The sequence below is a fragment of the Siphateles boraxobius genome, unplaced genomic scaffold (genome assembly GCF_051911475.1).
Source record: "Siphateles boraxobius isolate OS27281-9 unplaced genomic scaffold, OSU_SipBor_1 11, whole genome shotgun sequence".
Taxonomy (NCBI): Eukaryota; Metazoa; Chordata; class Actinopteri; order Cypriniformes; family Leuciscidae; genus Siphateles; species Siphateles boraxobius.
The window spans coordinates 6,920,103-6,938,915 of NW_027508711.1; the positions used below are offsets into that span (position 1 = coordinate 6,920,103).

General features: G+C 44.6%; 2 protein-coding genes across 2 annotated transcripts in view; one reads left to right on the forward strand and one right to left on the reverse strand.

Moving 5' to 3' along the window:
- Positions 1–18,813, forward strand: part of LOC143701134 (uncharacterized) — a 65,275-nt gene that overhangs the window by 26,354 nt on the left and 20,108 nt on the right. The gene's annotated exons all lie outside the window — the stretch shown is intronic.
- Positions 4,012–18,813, reverse strand: part of adamts2a (ADAM metallopeptidase with thrombospondin type 1 motif, 2a) — a 75,275-nt gene continuing 60,473 nt past the window's right edge. Inside the window, exon 22 of the mRNA XM_077194757.1 lies at positions 4,012–11,186. Coding sequence (XP_077050872.1) covers positions 10,342–11,186 — 845 coding nt within the window. The 3' untranslated portion in view covers positions 4,012–10,341. The remainder of the gene's footprint in view (positions 11,187–18,813) is intronic.

The following is an 18,813-nucleotide window of genomic DNA, read 5'->3' on the forward strand; positions in this document are numbered from 1 at the left end:
TTCTATATGCAGATAAGAAGGATACATACAAAATGATGTATCTGTCCAATATCTGTCCAATGGATTTTGATAAGGTCAGAGAACATTAAAAGAATTTGAGGGGAAAATAAGATGTTAATTTAGAATTTCCAATCAAAAAATTCAGAAGTATAAATGATGTAAACATCAAGCCAATCATTAATAGAAAACCTACAAGTTTTTGCTATGAGACCACAATTGTATATGTAGATAAGGTTTATTTTTGTCCTGTTTTTCTTTCCACCATAGATAAGACAGTCATCTGATACAAAATCCATGAGGAAGTTGTCATATAAACATGTGCCACGGGGGCAGCTAAAGTTTTTAAGATGTTATGTCATTTTATTATGTCTAAAAAGACACTAAATTACAGATTGGTCTGTCATAATTACAATGTTGGCTACATTATGATTATAAAATGACATATTCCAGTGTTTAACTGCCTAGCAGTATTAAACGCAATTTCAGCTATTATTGTGATAATTATAGTGTACGCTACACATTTTACATAATATTTATTATAAAAGCATGTTTCTAATGTATCATAATAGACTTAAAAAAAACAGCAGCATTGAAACTTTGAGTAGCCTAGTTGATTTTTTGCCGCAATAGGCAAGCTATTTTTGTCAGGCCTCCATTTAATTTGTCTAATAGTAATAACACAAGGTTGCTTCAATGTGAAAACAGCAACTAGGAGACCTTGACCGCCCAACAGTAGGAAAACACGAGTAAACCACTAAACTACCAACTGCTGTCTGTAGCCTAATATAGGGACTGAGAGACTCAAAGTAAAAACTGTTGTTCTCCATCTTAAAATAAACTCTGTATGTGATTAGCAGTTTAAGCGTGTAGACAGAGACAAATAATTCCAGGAATGAGAAATTGAAAGACATAAAGACTACTCACGTCAGTTCCAGGAAAACTGATAAAGAGAGAAGCACTGCCATCTTGTGGCCATCAGTTGTTTAGCCTGCCTAAAGGGTTAGTTCACCCAAAAATGAAAATTCTGTCATTAATTACTCATCCTCATGTCGTTCCAAACCCATAAAACTTTCGTTCATCTTTAGAACATAAATGAAGATCTTTTTAATGAAATCTGAGACCTTTCTGTCCCTCCACTGACAGCTACCAAACTAACTGTTACCACGTTCAAGCCTCAGATATAGGTAAAGGTATAATTAAAAATCCATGAGTCCAGTGGTTTAACCTAAATTTTATTAAGTGATGCAAGTGCTTTGCTAGCGCAAAAAACAACAACAACAACAAATTTTTTTACCGCTTTATTTAAATTAAAGCTACAGCCTGTAAAAAAAACTCGCCGCTAGAGGTCACTAACCTCTTTCAGTTACAAAGGCGTAGATTGATGACGCATTAAATGAGCATGGAATCGTGGAACTTGTCATCATGGTAATGGATCTAATGTTAATAATGTTTAAGGGGAAACAATATTTATGAATGAGTGAATACATCCATGTTTTTTAACATGACTGTGGTGTGTAACAGGTCGCGATTGCTAATAGGAGACAGATATCAGCGCCACAGGCGAGCCATCTCGTACATAAAGGAATGAGGAAATTTCATTCTACCAAACTACCGGCAAGTGCTGAATTAATACTCAAACTGGTCAGTTTATTTGACGAATTTAACTTGTGAGGTAATGCAGCGCTGTTTCACATGGTCTAAAGTTACACTATCATACTAAACTGCATTTGAGTGAGTTCAAAGTTAAAATGTTATTCTATGTGTTAGTTTGTGTGCTGTATGAGACTAGAAGTAAGCTAGATCAACATTAGAATAACATACAGATCATTTTCTCACATTTCATCATGTTGAGTTATAACATTAATTAATTTTATGTACATTTGCTCACCTGTCTTATGGTGCGTTCACACCGCACGCGAATAGAGCGTCTAGCGCAAGTGATTTCAATGTTAAGCAAATGAAAAGATTCCTGCGGCGCGAATGAGGCGTAGAGCGCGGCACGGTAGACGCGAATTCGCCTCATTCGTGCGTCAAGTTCGCGCAAATTGAGCGTCTGGCGCGTTACGCGCGATTGATTTGTTTAGTGCTTTTTGTGCATTCACGTGTTTGACGCGAATTCGCGTCTGCCGCCCGAGTTGAAAAATCTGAACTTCTGCGTCAATTCGCGCCGCGCTCACCAGTCAGGAGCCAGCTTGCTGCTGCCACGTGGTGAAGTGAATATTTTATCACATAAAAACTTGATTTTATATGAGACATTAATTTTGTACGCTATTTATTCCATATAGATTATATGAAACATTATTATTATTCTAATGTAAAGAGAACCAACATACTTTAGTGCAAGTACATAGTTCGTGTCTGGACAGTGTTGTGTGAGGGGAAAAAAAATCACAGGACAGTTAAATCACTTAGGCTGGCTCCATTTATCATCAAAACAAAAATAAATTACAGATTATAGGTGGGTGAGGGCGAGGGTGATCCTCGGTCCGATGTGGGACAACAGGTCATCAAACTGGGCGCGGGACAGGCGGAAGTACCGCTGAAAGCGGCCGTCATCCAGGCGCAGCTCCTGGAGCAAATGGTGAAACTCGCCAAACTGGGTTCACCTCCGAAGGGTCTGGTGGACCCAAATATGGCGACGATGATCCCTACGTCGCTGTTCTGCTCTCCAGAGCAAATACAGAGCGGTGACTCTCTCGATGAATGCTCGATCAACATTAGTGCGTCTTGTAAAAGGATGGCCGCCAACAGATTTCGCCTCCGGCGCGCGTGACGTGCGTAAATTTCGTTTCAAACTTTTGTTTTTTACGCGCGTCAATTTCGCTCTTGACGCGCGAATGGATTCAAAGTGCATGTCCATCTTTTTTTACAGTCTATGGTAATATGGCACAGAAAATATTGTAAATTGCTAACTCCATCAAAGCTTGTAGTTTAACTAATTTGAAACTGTAGCTTGACAAACTAAGCTGCTGCACTGAGTTTCACACTGATCATGTGTTTGACATGACCACCTCAAATTACACAACACAGAGACAGCCGTCAAGGGTAAAAACTGACCACAATCCAGCTGTATACATTGAACAAAATTATAAACACTTTTGTTTTTGCCCCCATTTTTCATGAGCTGAACTCAAAGATCTAAGACTTTTTCTATGTGCACAAAAGGCCTATTTCTCTCAAATATTGTTCACAAATATGTCTAAATCTGTGTTAGTGAGCACATCTCCTTTGCCGAGATAATACATCCACCATCATGCAGCATGATTATACCACAGGTGTGCCTTAGGCTGGCCACTATAAAAGGCCACTCTTAAATGTGCAGTTTTACTGTAAGGGGGGGGGGGGGGGGGGGGGGGTTGTTGAGTGTGGCCTGTGGAATGTTGGTCCACTCCTCTTCAATGGCTGTGTGAAGTTGCTGGATATTGGCAGGACCTGGAACACGCTGTTGTATACGCCAATCCAGAGTATCCCAAACATGCTCAATGGGTGACATGTACGGCGAGTATGCTGGCCATGCAAGAACTGGAATGTTTTCAGCTTCCAGGAATTGTATACAGATCGTTGCAACATGAGGCCGTGCATTATCATGCTGCAACATGAGGTGATGGTTGTGGATGAATGGCACAACAATGTGCCTCAGGATCTCGTCACAGTATCTTTGTGCATTCAAAATGCCATCGATAACACATTTAAAGATAGCGCAGCCTCAATTGTTATTGATTCTTTGCCGAAGTCTACCAGACTTTGGGCCACAAAGGCGCGCATGCAGTAACGTTTGTTTATATTATTGCCGTTGAAACCATCTATAAGTAAAAATTTCCTTCATAAAATTGATATATTGTGTTCCAAAGATGAACAAATGTCTTAATGGTCTGGAATGAGGTTGTGTAATTTGTGGGATGTGGAATTTTCGTTTTTGGGTGAACTAACCCTTTAAAATAAAAAAAATAAAAACTCCCCGCACACACTGAATGAAATGTGTAGCTGGAATAAGAACAACACTGTTAGTTCTTTTTGGTTGCTTTATTAAGTAAAGAATGTGATGAATCAAGAATGTTGACGTCCACTCATACCCTTAAATCAAGTAGACAGTAATAAATGAAGAATGCAGACGTGACGTCCTCTGCATTCTTAAAATACTAACACTGATTTCTCAATACAGTGCTATGACAATGTGGAGGAGATATCATATTGGCTCTTGGATATGTGTAGGATTATCACTCATGCCGCATGCACATAAAAGCTCAAAGTGGTCAGATAAACACAAAAGCTCTGTGAAAAAGCACAGGTACTTCAATAAATACAAAAATAAAATTCTTGTTCATATTTACAACATTTACGAAGGGATTCCGATCTGTGCATTTATTTAGAGAGAAGCTAGATGGACATGTTTTGGCAAGAAACAGTCATGTGGTTACAGAATTAATGTTTTCACCCAAAATGTTATAAGATGATCAAGGTTAAAAAAAATCCTTAGCAACCTTTTAAGGGGCCATTCACACTTGCGTCCATCTGTGTTTTTTCCCCATGTAAACATATTTGACATATTTGACTGCTGCAATGCTTCTCGCTGTTTATTTAGAGTCTTGCTCAAGTTAGAAGTAGTTTACATTCCATTTTGCTTCATCTATCTAATTTACATTTAGGGCCTATTCATTTAGAAGGATATAAATATTTATGAACACACGCATGACACCAAAGGGCTATGATTTTTCAACATACGGTTCGTTAAGGCACGGTCACATTTTTCAGCAAATTCTCACAGGCAAAAATCATTTAAATTGGAATCAACAAGATCTAGAATGTTGAAAGATTTCCCCAAGCAGATTTTGTAACAGGGTCCAGCTGGTCACGTGGATAATAGTCACCAGGATCTACTGTATACAATAATGATAATATATTCAAGAATAATGGAAAAAATACCCAACTGATTAAACCCCATAGAAGAAGGTCATGTGGAGTTTCCACGCTGGAAAACAGAAAGATGCTTGGTTCGAAAGAGACTTCTGTGTGAGCTGAAGTCTTCATACATAACTTCACTAGACAATATTGTCACACATAGGTGCTATAAATATTGCACGAAAAACTCACAGAAACACTCTTTAATTCAATAATCCACAGAATACAGAGCAGAATAATGGGGGACACATCCACTACACTAAGACAAGACCATACAAAGAACTAAACAAAACACACAGACTAAATTTGTTATTTAATGGAACGACATTTGAACGGAATCATTAATCAAGGGAACAAACCGACACACACTAGAAAACAAGGTCACACAGGCAAACAAGTCCGGAAGAGCTCTGAGGAGCAGAGAGCAACGTTGGAGCATGAGGGAAGGTGAAGCTCGGTAGAGTTGAAAGGATGGTACAGGTTACAGGTGTAACCGGAAGCCTGGAATCCCGTAGTGGAACCAGGGTGACACCTGACCAACGCAGAGATGGGGGGACAAAGGTGCTTGGCGGAACTGGTAAGATGATGGGCCATGACGGAGATGAAGGAACATAATGCCAAGGCGGAGCCGATGAGTCAGAGGACCGAGTTGGATCTGGGGCTCGGTAGCTAAAGGCGGAAACGGGATCACCATGCCTAGGTGGAGCTGAGGACTGGAAGAACTGAGGCGGATACGCAACACTGCAGGGAGACAATAACTAAGGTTGAGCCGAGGGACTGACAGGAACCAGCGGAGGAAAGGCTGCGAGGGATCTCTGTAGACTTTGAGCTGGATAGAACCAGTGGGGACGCAGGCGAATCTGAGCTGGGCAAAACCAGCGGGGACACAGGAAACTCAGGGGTATTTACTATATTTCCAGAGGCCAGGCTTAACTTTTTCACAGAGGAGAGAGTGTGGGTGGGGCTTCCATCCATGTCCTCAAACTCCACAAGCATTCCTTCAGATATGAGTGTTATTGCTGGCTAGCGCACCTGGTCAGACATGTCCTTGGGCTCAAGCTCCGGGACTGGGTATGGCTCAGATGGGTCTTCTGGCTCATTGTTCACGACAGGTACTGGCTCAATGTCTGTGGTGGCCACAAGAATCTGTTCTGTCTGGCAGGGTGAAGGCTGACTAGGCTATGAGTTTAGAGTGGGGCTGGTGTCGTCTTCTGCATGGCCGATGGTGAACACCGACTTGTTGTTCACCAGCAGCCACTCTACGAATGTGGTGAAGTCCTCATGAGGACCGCTTCCTGGGAAGCGTGCCCTGGACCGCTTGCTGAGGCTTGAGATGTAGATGTAGGTCAGGATAGTGCGTCTGGCACGTCAAATCCAAAAACTCCCTGATGTGAGACACATATGTAATACTAGTGTTGTCATGAGTACCTACTTCGGTCCCAAGTCGGTACTGAAATTTAAAAAATGTGACGATACCAGCATTTCCCTCTAGCATTTTGAGTGTCTGCTTTCATCTGTGTAAGCCCTCAGTGAAAACAACATGTTGTTGATCATTGTCGCCAATTGCAGTCATATACTGTATGTTAAGCGCGTGAACCCAATGGCCAACCAGAGGTGTTTAAGAATCCGTTAAATTTAATTGCAATTTTCAGTACTTTTGACAACAATGCATCATACGGGATGCATGCAAGAACACCCTGCATGACCTTCTGTAATGCCCACATCTAGAAAACACAGAAATTACACCTCTGTGATAAACACGGTTCGCGCAAACCGCGTCCGAATCTGTGCATGAAATCACAGATGTTGAGTGATCAGAATTGTAACTCAAACATTGTTTAGAAAACTAGACCTGTCCAAATAGGGCTAAACTGGCACACACTAGAATACTAGGTCACACAGACCAGGAACAGGGAAAACTGAAACTGAAACACAATTAAACTAAACCAAAACAGAACATAATAGCATATAACCATTACTAATATAGAGTGGACATTTTTTGCCTGCAAAATTTTACTGTTAATGTGACCACACTTTAACACCAAAATCCAATACAAAATCAAGTAATTTCTATATTCCACGCAAACAGGAATTTCTTATGAGGGTGAAAGATTTCCGCACATAGATTTTGCATCAGGTTCAAGTTGGCCACAGAAAATTACAAATGACAATTAACCTTTTTTGCCCACAAAAAATTCACAAATGTGAATTTTTACACATTGTTCTTGGATAGTTAACTCTATACATACTGCAATGCAATGAATATTTAAAGCAAGTTGACTTGAAAAGTTCTGACAAAGAAGGACCAGATGTTGAAAAACCATTCCACAGATAAAAGAAACATTAAACTAGCTTTTTGGCTGGTTTTTGCTTGGTTTAAGCTGGTCAATGGTGTCAAGCTAGCTAGTCTGCCTGCCTCACCAGCTGACCAAAACTCATCTAAATCCAGCAAATCAGCGCAAGCTGGTTTCATTTTGTTTTAAGCAGAATCAATAAACCTTTAAAGGTAAGACAATGACTATCAACATGACTTTTCTATAATAGGTTAGAGAAATGTGGCAGAGTTTGTGAAAATAAAGATTTATGGAAATCTTAATTTTATAATAATGAAATGTGCAACCATTGTTCATTCGAGTACATTTAAACAGCAAAACATCTAATAAATTTTGCTTTAAATCAGGTTCAAACTGTACGATTTTACCACCCAAGATAAATTATGGGATCAAAATCTGAGGTCTTTGTGTGACACGTGTATTCACTATCACTATTTCTGCGAGGATTTCCAGTCAGGATTTAGACCGCACCATAGCACTGAGACAGCTCTCATTAGATTCACAAATGATTTTCTCTTATCATCCGATCGTGGTTGTATCTCTCTATTAGTGTTACTTGATCTTAGTGCTGCATTTGACACCATTGACCACAACATTCTCTTAAATAGACTAGAAAACTATGTTGGCATTAGTGGAATTGCATTAGCATGGTTTAAATCTTATTTATCTGACCGCTATCAGTTTGTAGCAGTAAATGAAGAGATGTCTTATCGATCACAAGTTCAGTATGGCGTACCACAAGGCTCAGTACTAGGACCGTTGCTGTTCACTCTGTACATGCTACCTTTAGGAGATATCATTAGGAAACATGGAATTAGCTTTCACTGTTATGCTGATGATACTCAGCTCTATATTTCTTCCAAACCTAACGAAACTCACCAATCCACAAAATTATCGGAATGCATAGTTGATATCAAAAATGGGATGACTAGTAATTTCCTACTACTAAATTCTGAAAAAACAGAGATTCTAATTATTGGACAAAAAACTTCCACACGTAATAACCTAGAATACCGTCTAACACTTGATGGCTGCTCTGTTAAGTCTTCGTCGTCAGTTAGGAACCTGTGTGTGCTCTTTGATACCAATCTTTCATTTGAAAGTCACGTGTCTTGTGTCTGTAAAACCGCATTTTTCCATCTTAAAAATATATCTAAATTACGTCATATGCTCTCATTGACAAATGCGGAACAACTAGTTCATGCGTTCATGACATCAAGGCTAGATTATTGTAATGCTCTACTGGGTGGTTGCCCTGCACGCTTAATAAACAAACTACAGCTAGTTCAAAACGCAGCCGCTAGAGTTCTTACCAGAACCAGGAAGTACGACCATATTAGCCCGGTTCTGTCAACACTGCATTGGCTCCCTATTAAACATCGTATAAATTTTAAAATATTGCTGATTACTTACAAAGCACTAAATGGTTTAGCTCCCCAGTACTTGAGCGAGCTCTTAACGCATTATAGTCCTTCACGTCTATTGCGATCTCAAAACTCCGGCCAGTTGATAATACCTAGAATATATAAATCGACTGCTGGCGGTAGATCCTTTTCCTATTTAGCACCAAAACTTTGGAACAATCTTCCTAACATTGTCCGGGAAGCAGACACAGTCTGTCAGTTCAAAGCTAAAGACTAAAAACACATCTCTTTGACCTAGCATTCACATAACACTCTATAGACTTCTATAATTCAATATTAGGCTGCTTAGATTAGGTCAGCCGGAACTGGGAACACTTCCCATAAATCCTGATGTACTCGTTACATCATAAGAAGAATGGCATCTACGCTAATTTTAGTGTCTTTGTTTATCCCGAGATTTTACCGCAGCCTGGATCCAGGCCGTTTCCAGATCTGACGAAGGACTTTCGCCTGGACCTGATGACAATGCAGTGCTGAAGTGCCAACTAGCCTCTCCCTATGGAGGATCCCTATGCCACTCTACAGATAAAGCGTTGTGGAATTTTTCGGTTCGCGTACCTACCCAAAGTGATAAGATAAAATAAAAATTCTGCATCAAAATTTATAGACAAGTAGTTTGTTTAGGCATGGTTTGTAAGGAATTACAAACCTGCGCACATATATTCAAACGCACATAACTATAGAATCAATTCTTAATGCGCATGTGAACGCCATCAGCGTCTATCACAGGTTCAAGTTTAAAGTCTGTTTAGAGCGAACGGTGTCGTCTTAGCGGCCCCTAATTTAATAACAAATGATCATTTAGACGGAAGTGAATCAGTCAAAACTAACTTTAGCTGGAAAAAACATTTTTCAAGAGCCACTATAAAACCAAACCAATCTCTGTTACCTTCAATTATATGTTTATCTCTGTAAAGCTGCTTTGAAACAATCTACATTGTTAAAAGCGCTATATAAATGAGGATGACTTGACTTGACTTGACTATTGGACAAATAATTTATTACACAAGGACACAGCCTCCAATGAAATTGTGGCGGTGAAATTTTCTGTCACAGTCACACAGTGTGACCGCTCGTGCAAGCTGTCAGGGGCCACATCGGGACCAAAGTCTTGGCTATGTTGTGTATTTGACTGATGACATCACAGAGTGTTCCATCACTTTTATCCCAGAACTCATTGGGATCATGTACAAAAAACGTAAAGGACTGGAAAATTTGTACAGTATGCTCCCGGTTTAAATGAAGCTTAAACCACCAGATCTCCACAAGCTTCTCACAACCCTGCATTCATCCCATGTGTTTTTAAAGTAGCTAATCGTGATGGGGACGAGACCGCCTATGCCGAGTCCGAGTCAAGACAGAGTCTTTGAAGGGTCGAGTCCGAGTCGAGACCGAGTTTTTAAAGGAACAAGTCCGAGACGAGTCCGAGAAAGCAGAAACTCGAGTCTAGACCGGACTCGAGTACTACATCACTAGTAACGAAATGTGGCATCTTCAGAAAAAGCCTTTACTAGGGTCATTTTTCTTTCCGATCAGATGCCTTGAACAGATACAACATGAAAGATTGAGATCTGAGGTTATTTCCTGTAAAAATATTGTAAATGCCAAAAGAGAGTGTAGAGGCCATAAAACCACTTCAAAAATATACTCACAAAATACCATAGGGATAAAGGAAAGGAAATCTATCAGTCTCCTGGTTTTCGTTTCAGTCTTTGAAGCGGGAAGTCTTGACGTCTTTTCTCTGCAAGGAGCTCTTGAATTCTTTTATTATGCGTTCTCTCACGGAACGGCACTCGCCTTTTGGGGACAAAGTGGTTGAGTGCGACCTCGTTCGGACCAACAATCCTGTAGGGCACGTCAATGGAGTTATTCTCCTTCTTGTCTTCTGACCGATGGAGACTAACAATGGCAGGAGGGCTCGTTGTTGCCGTAATGTTTGGCGGTAGCGTTGTCATAACCGTTGTCTGGATGTTTTCATTCTCAGGTGTGCTTGTATACTTTTTAGTGGTTGACCAAGGCTCTGTCGACGATGAGATGAACTCATGAGATTCCGATTCTGAGAAGTGTTCAGCTGAGACGTCGGTCCAGGTTTCGTCCTCGTAGAAGGGGGTGCTGGTTTCCTCTTCGTAGTTGAGTGTGCTGGGATGCTTAGTGTCCACAGTGACAGAACCAGTGGTGAAAGTGAGTGTGGTTCTTTGTTTTAGGGTCATTGGGTTCAGAGTAGTTGTGTGGCCCCAAGATGCGGGGTTGGTGCTGATGTTTCTCCATCTGCTGACTGATGGTGTGATTGTTGTCCTGGGCTTCTGTGAGGTCCTGTGCAGCTGTGTGATGTGAACAGGAGATGTTTCAGTGAGAGTTATGGGTGGGGCAACAGTGGTGTAGATCCAAGGTCTGGTCAGGTTGAATACAGAGGTGTAGTTGCCTTTGTTGCAAGACTTGCAGCACATCTGCCTGTATCCAAGGTTGGAGCAGTACATACTGAGAACCTCCATTCGACAGATCACAGACTTGTCGCCTTTACAGCGGGGCCCTGATAAAATAAACAAGCAGGAGACAGACGTCAGTACAATAATGGTGGAAAAAATAAATTGTATTAAATATAACATAACAATATACACTACCAGTCAAAAGTTTTGGATCGGTAAGATTTTTAATGTTTTTAAAAGAAGTTGAAGGGTTGGGGTCCGAATAACGTTCAACAAAGTCTCTTCTGCTCACCAAGGCTGCATTTATTTGATACAAAAACATTATTACAAGTTAAAACAGCTGTTTTCTATGTGAATATAAAGTAAAGTGTAATTTATTCCTGTGACCAAAGCTGAATTTTCAGCATCATTACTCCAGTCTTCAGTGACACATGATCCTTCAGAAATCATTCTAATATTATGATTTAATGCTCAGAAAACATTTCTCATTAATGTTGAAAACAGTTATTTACATTTTTATTTCAGGATTCTTTGATGAATAGAATTATCTGAAATAGAAAGCTTTTGTAACATTAAACACTTCCGTTCAAAAGTTTGGGGTCAGTAATAATTTTTTATTTATTTTTTTGGGGGAAAGAAATAAACAAAACAATACTTTTATCCATCAAGGAGGAATTAAATTGATCAAAAGTAACAGTGAAGACATTTATAATGTTACAAAAGATTCTATTTCAAATAAATGCTATTCTTTTGACCTTTATATTTATCAATCCTGAAAAAATGTACACAACTGTTTTCAACATTAATAATAATAATGAATGTTTTTTGAGCATCAAATCATCATATTAGAATGATTTCTGAAGGATCATGTGACACTGAAGACTGGAGTAATGATGCTGAAAAATTCAGCCTTGATCACAGGAATAAATTACATTTTAAAATAGATTAAAATAGAAAACAGTTATTTTAAATTGTCATAATATTTAACAATATGACCTTTTTTGTATTTTTAATCAAATAAATGCAGCCTTGGTGAGCAGAAGAGACTTCTTTTAAAAACATTAAAAATCGATCAACAACTTCAAAAACAACTTCAAAAACCTAAACTTAAACCTAAAGTAAATCGATCAAAAACTTTTGACTGGTATATATACAGGTCCTTCTCAAAAAATTAGCATATTGTGATAAAGTTAATTATTTTCCATAATGTAATGATAAAAATTAAACTTTCATATATTTTAGATTCATTGCACACCAACTGAAATATTTCAGGTCTTTTATTGTTTTAATACTGATGATTTTGGCATACAGCTCATGAAAACCCAAAATTCCTGTCTCAAAAAATTAGCATATCATGAAAAGGGTCTCTAAACAAGCTATTAACCTAATCATCTGAATCAACTAATTAATTATAAACACCTGCAAAAGATTCCTGAGGCTTTTAAAAACTCCCAGCCTGTTTCATTACTCAAAACCGCAATCATGGGTAAGACTGCCGACCTGACTGCTGTCCAGAAGGCCATCATTGACACCCTCAAGCAAGAGGGTAAGACAGAAAGAAATTTCTGAACAAATAGGCTGTTCCCAGAGTGCTGTATCAAGGCACCTCAGTGGGAAGTCTGTGGGAAGGAAAAAGTGTGGCAAAAAACGCTGCACAACGAGAAGAGGTGACCGGACCCTGAGGAAGATTGTGGAGAAGGACCGATTCCAGACCTTGGGGGACCTGCGGAAGCAGTGGACTGAGTCAGGAGTAGAAACATCCAGAGCCACCGTGCACAGGCGTGTGCAGGAAATGGGCTACAGGTGCCGCATTCCCCAGGTCAAGCCACTTTTGAACCAGAAACAGCGGCAGAAGCGCCTGACCTGGGCTACAGAGAAGCAGCACTGGACTGTTGCTCAGTTTTGCATGTCATTCGGAAATCAAGGTGCCAGAGTCTGGAGGAAGACTGGGGAGAAGGAAATGCCACAATGCCTGAAGTCCAGTGTCAAGTACCCACAGTCAGTGATGGTCTGGGGTGCCATGTCAGCCGCTGGTGTTGGTCCACTGTGTTTTATCAAGGGCAGGGTCAATGCAGCTAGCTATCAGGAGATTTTGGAGCACTTCATGCTTCCATCTGCTGAAAAGCTTTATGGAGATGAAGATTTCATTTTTCAGCACGACCTGGCACCTGCTCACAGTGCCAAAACCACTGGTAAATGGTTTACTGACCATGGTATTACTGTGCTCAATTGGCCTGCCAACTCTCCTGACCTGAACCCCATAGAGAATCTGTGGGATATTGTGAAGAGAAAGTTGAGAGACGCAAGACCCAACACTCTGGATGAGCTTAAGGCCGCTATCGAAGCATCCTGGGCCTCCATAACACCTCAGCAGTGCCACAGGCTGATTGCCTCCATGCCACGCCGCATTGAAGCAGTCATTTCTGCAAAAGGATTCCCGACCAAGTATTGACTATTGTGTGCATAACTGAACATAATTATTTGAAGGTTGACTTTTTTTTTTTGTATTAAAAACACTTCTTTTATTGGTCGGATGAAATATGCTAATTTTTTGAGACAGGAATTTTGGGTTTTCATGAGCTGTATGCCAAAATCATCAGTATTAAAACAATAAAACACCTGAAATATTTCAGTTGGTGTGCAATGAATCTAAAATATATGAAAGTTTAATTTTTATCATTACATTATGGAAAATAATGAACTTTATCACAATATGCTAATTTTTTGAGAAGGACCTGTATAGTGCTGGTCAGAATTATTTGCCCCCTTAGTAAATATGATAAAAGATGGATGTAAAAAATAAATCTGCATTGTTAATGTAAAAAAATAGCAAAAATCTAAAAATCTAACCTTTCATTGAAGTAAAATAATTGAAAGTGGTGGGAAAATCACATTATGAAATAAATGTTTTTCTCCAAAACACGTTGGGAACAATTATTTGCCCCTTTTATTAAATACTTTTTGCAACCTCCTTTTTCCAAGATAACAGCTCTGTGTTTTCTCCTATAATGCCTGATGAGTTTGGAGAACAACTGACAAGAGATCAGAGATCATTCCTCCACAGAATCTCTCCAGATCCTGCAGATTCACAGATTCATGTTGGTGCTTCTTCTCTTCAGTTCAGCCCACTCATTTTCTATAGGGTTCAGGTCAGGGACTGGGATGGCCATTGCAGAAACTTGGTTCCCTTTCGTTGTCACTCCGAGTTACGTCGGATGACGACGAATGGGGTTTCGCTTAGAAAGCCTATCAACTTCGAGTATTACAAAACGAGCCAATGGCAAAGAAATGCCATGGGTCTGCGGAATTTGCATGGCGCGACTCCGCCCCACCTCGTGGGTATAAAAGGAGGAAGCCGGCAGCAAGCAGATATGTTTTCGCTTCGGAGCCAAGTGTATTCTTCTCTCCACAAGCCATCTCTGAATTTTCAGCTTTACAAACGAGTACCTCGAGTGTTGGTGTGACGGCGATCTACGGCGAGAGCGTGCTTCCTGCTGATCTGTTGCAGTGGTCTGCCAGTCTAGAGCAGCGCTCGTGGATGACTCATGTTCTCTCTGTGGGAACATGACCATCGCGTCATTACGGTCGAGACTCCGTGAACTCGCAAGAGTGAGAGTCCCCTCATCCACCCCCCGCCCTGCGGCTGGTGGCCAGGGTGACCTGAGGGTTACGGTCTGGAACAAGGCGCCGACTATGTGTCCGCGACCCCAGCCCCACTCTTCAATGACGGTGCCCGCTAGCGAACTGCTGATTCCCGCGGGTCTACCCTCTGGTGGCCCGCGTACTTCAGTTGAAGCTACAGAGGAAGATGCCATGTCTGTTGCAGCATCACTAGGCGGGTTTGAGTCTTCTGGAAGTGAGGGCTCGTCACAGCTGCCACCTTCCGGTGTGCATACGGCTGTGCTCGAGTCTGATCCAGAGATGACGGCCATGCTTTCCCGGGCAGCCGCGAGCATCGGACTTGAGTGGAGGCCTCCACCCTGTCCTGAGCGCTCGCGGCTGGATGATTGGTTTTTGGGTAAGGCCGCCGACCCTCGTCCTCGGCAAACCCCAATACCTTTCTTCCCGGATGTGCATGATGAGATCTCGAAGTCCTGGAAGACTCCCCTGTCTTCTCGGGACCGATCGCTGGTCTCATCCGCCTTTCCTCCCCTCGATGAGGCAGCTGCCCGTGGGTACACTGGGCTTCCCCCGGTTGAACGCTCTGTTGCCATGCAACTATGTCCTCAGAGTGCTTCTTCTCGGGGCGAGCCTAAGCACCCATCCAAAGCCTGTAGATTTTCGTCGACCCTGGTGGCGAAGTCTTACAGAGCGGCGGGACAGGCGGCTGCTTGACTGCATGCTATGGCCACTCTGCAGGTCTACCAGGCCCAGATGCTCAGAGACATGCACGAGGGTAGGACAGACCCAGGGCTCTTTGATGAGCTGCGCCGCAGGAGAGTTACCGCGCGCTCCCTGGGTCTGGTGATGTCCACAGCTGTGGTCCAGGAGAGACATCTGTGGCTGAACCTGGCTGACATGCGGGACGCGGAGAGGACCCGTCTGCTTAACGCCCCCTTGTCCCAGGCCGGCCTCTTAGCGGGGCAGTTGAAGATTTTGCCCAACAGTTTTCAACTGCCCAGAAACAGACCAAGGCCATCAAACATATTCTGCCCCGCTGGCCCGCTGCTGCCTCCACCCAGCCGGCCGGGCAGAGGCCTCGACCTGTTTCCCGCCGAGGGCGCCCTCCTGCGGCTCCCGCCCCTCCCGCCCGGACCACGCAGCAGCCTCCACCCAGGACCGGTCGCGGAGGAAGCCGCAAGAAGGCGCCTCAGCCCACTCCTGCCCCGCCCCCCGCTAAACGCCGGGCCAAGCGGCGCTCCTGAGACGGGCTGCTCAGGGATGTTGGTTGTTTCTCAGGAGGTGGTAGCACTCCTTCCCCCGGTGGAGGGCCGGGGGAGAATCTTTTGTTCTCCACTCCCCGCTGCTCACCCACGGGTGGGCAGCACCCTAATGTGGTTAAAGACAGAGACAATCCCCTCTTCCCTGAGTTCACAGAGTTCTCGGGCGACACAGAGCGCCGCCCACGAGCCGTGCTCTCCTCACCCCCCTCTGTCCCAGAGGCGGTTGACACGGCGTGCCGTCCACGGACCGCTTCGCCCATGTCCCCCTCTGTCGCCAGACCCCTGGCAGAGCAGGCCCCCGCGGGACGACCAGCCTGGTCCTCCCCTGGCCCCCTCTGCCAGGGCGCGGTTGCTAACTGTGCCCCCACACCGGGCCGCTATGCCGTCCACGTTACTCCGCTTCGCTGCCCCTCCGGGGGGATGCCTGTGGTTCGCATGGTCCCGCTGGTTCAGTTCCTGGGAGCCTGGTTAGAGCTTCCCCGTCTGGATCGCGCGGACCATCAGGCTCGGCTATGCGATTCAGTTCGCACGGTCTCCTCCCCGCTTCAGGGGAGTCCGCTCCACTTTGGTCGGTGGCAATGCCCCCATCATGAGAGCAGAGATTGCCACCCTGCTGGCGAAGGGTGCAATCGAGACTGTCCCTCCAGCCGAGATGAGGTCCGGCTTCTACAGCCCCTACTTCATTGTCCCCAAGAAAACCGGTGGGTTACGGCCAATCCTGGACTTGCGCGTGCTGAACCGCTCCCTTCACAGGATGCTGTTCAAGATGCTCACCGCCAAACGCGATTTCAAATGCATACGGCCCCAGGATTGGTTTGCAGCGATCGACCTGAAGGACGCCTACTTTCATGTCTCCATTCTTCCTCGACACAGACCGTTCCTCCGGTTTGCTTTCGAGGGGCAGGCATACCAGTACGCGGTTCTCCCTTTCGGGATAGCCCTGTCTCCTTGCATCTCCACGAAGGTCGTCGAGGCTGCCCTTGTTCCCCTTCGGGAACACGGGGTTCGCATCCTGAGTTATATCGACGACTGGCTGATCCTAGCTCACTCTCGAGATCAGGTTTGCGAACACAGGGACCTAGTGCTTCGGCACCTAGCTCGTCTGGGCCTTCGGGTCAACTGGGAGAAGAGCAAACTTTGCCCCGTGCAGAGGATCTCTTTTCTCGGTATGGACATCGACTCGGTCGCCATGTCCGCGGAGCTTACGAGCGAGCGCGCGCAGTCACTGCTGACTTGCCTGAGACAATTCAAGGGCAGGAGTGCGGTTCCACTGAAACTCTTTCAGAGGCTCCTGGGGCATATGGTATCTGCAGCCGCGGTCACGCCGCTCGGATTGCTTCATATGAGACCGCTTCAGCTTTGGCTTCGTGACCGAGTCCCGAGGTGGGCATGGCAACACGGCACGCTCCGAGTACCAGTTACTCCGACCTGCCGTCAGTTCTTCACCCCGTGGTCGAACCTCAGTTTTCTCAGGGCAGGTGTCCCCCTGGAACGAGCTTCCCGGATTGTTGTTGTCTCAACAGATGCCTCCACCACGGGCTGGGGCGCCATGTGCAATGGACATGCTGCTGCGGGCTCCTGGACAGGACCCCAGCGGCTATGGCATGTCAATTGCCTCGAGGCGTTGGCAGTACGCCTTGCCCTGCACCGCTTCCGGGCGCTGCTCAGGGGTCAACACGTACTAGTCCGATCAGACAATACCGCCACAGTAGCGTACATCAACCGTCAAGGTGGTCTACGCTCGCGCCGTATGTCACAACTCGCCCGCCACCTCCTCCTATGGAGTCAGAAGCATCTGAGGTCGCTTCGAGCCATTTTCATTCCCGGAGCGCTGAACTGTGCAGCCGACGAGCTCTCACGGCTTCAGCCACTCCCTGGAGAATGGCGACTCCATCCCCAGTCGGTCCAGCTGATTTGGGACCAGTTCGGGGACGCACAGATAGATCTGTTTGCCTCCCACGACTCGACCCATTGCGCCCAGTTTTATTCTCTGACCGAAGGCACGCTCGGCACGGATGCTCTAGCGCACAGCTGGCCGCAGGGCCGCAAGTATGCGCTTCCCCCAGTGAGCCTTCTTGCGCAGACCTTGCGCAAGTTCAGGGAGGACGAGGAGCAGGTCATCCTGGTTGCCCCTTACTGGCCCAACCGGACCTGGTTCCCCGAACTAGTACTCCTCGCGACAGCACCTCCCTGGCCGATCCCTCTGAGGAAGAACCTTCTTTCTCAGGGACGGGGCACCCTATGGCACGTGTGGCTCCTCGACGGGACGAGGCAGGTTTGAGTTCCCTACCACCAGCGGTGGTGGCTACCATCACTTGCGCTAGGGCGTCGTCCACGAGACACGTCTATGCGTTGAAGTGGAACCTCTTCGTCAGCTGGTGCTCTTCTCACCGAGAAGACCCCCGGAGATGCTCGATCAGCGTTGTGCTTTCCTTCCTTCAACAGAGGCTGGAGCGAAGGCTGTCTCCCTCCACCCTGAAGGTCTATGTTGCCGCTATTGCCGCACACCATGACCTCATCGAAGGTAAGTCGGTGGGGAAGCACGACCTGGTCATCAGGTTCCTGAGAGGAGCGAGGAGACTAAATCCGCCTCGCCCTCCTCTCGTTCTCTCTTGGGACCTCTCAGTGGTTCTAACTGCCCTGAAGAGTGCTCCGTTTGAGCAACTGCAATCAGTCAAGCTTAAATTCCTGTCTATAAAGACAGCGCTCCTGGTTGCTCTGGCCTCCATCAAGAGGGTAGGGGACCTGCACGCATTCTCCGTTGACGAAGCGTGCCTGGAATTCGGGCCGGCTTACTCTCACGTGATCCTGAGACCCCGGCCTGGATATGTGCCCAAGGTTCCTACAA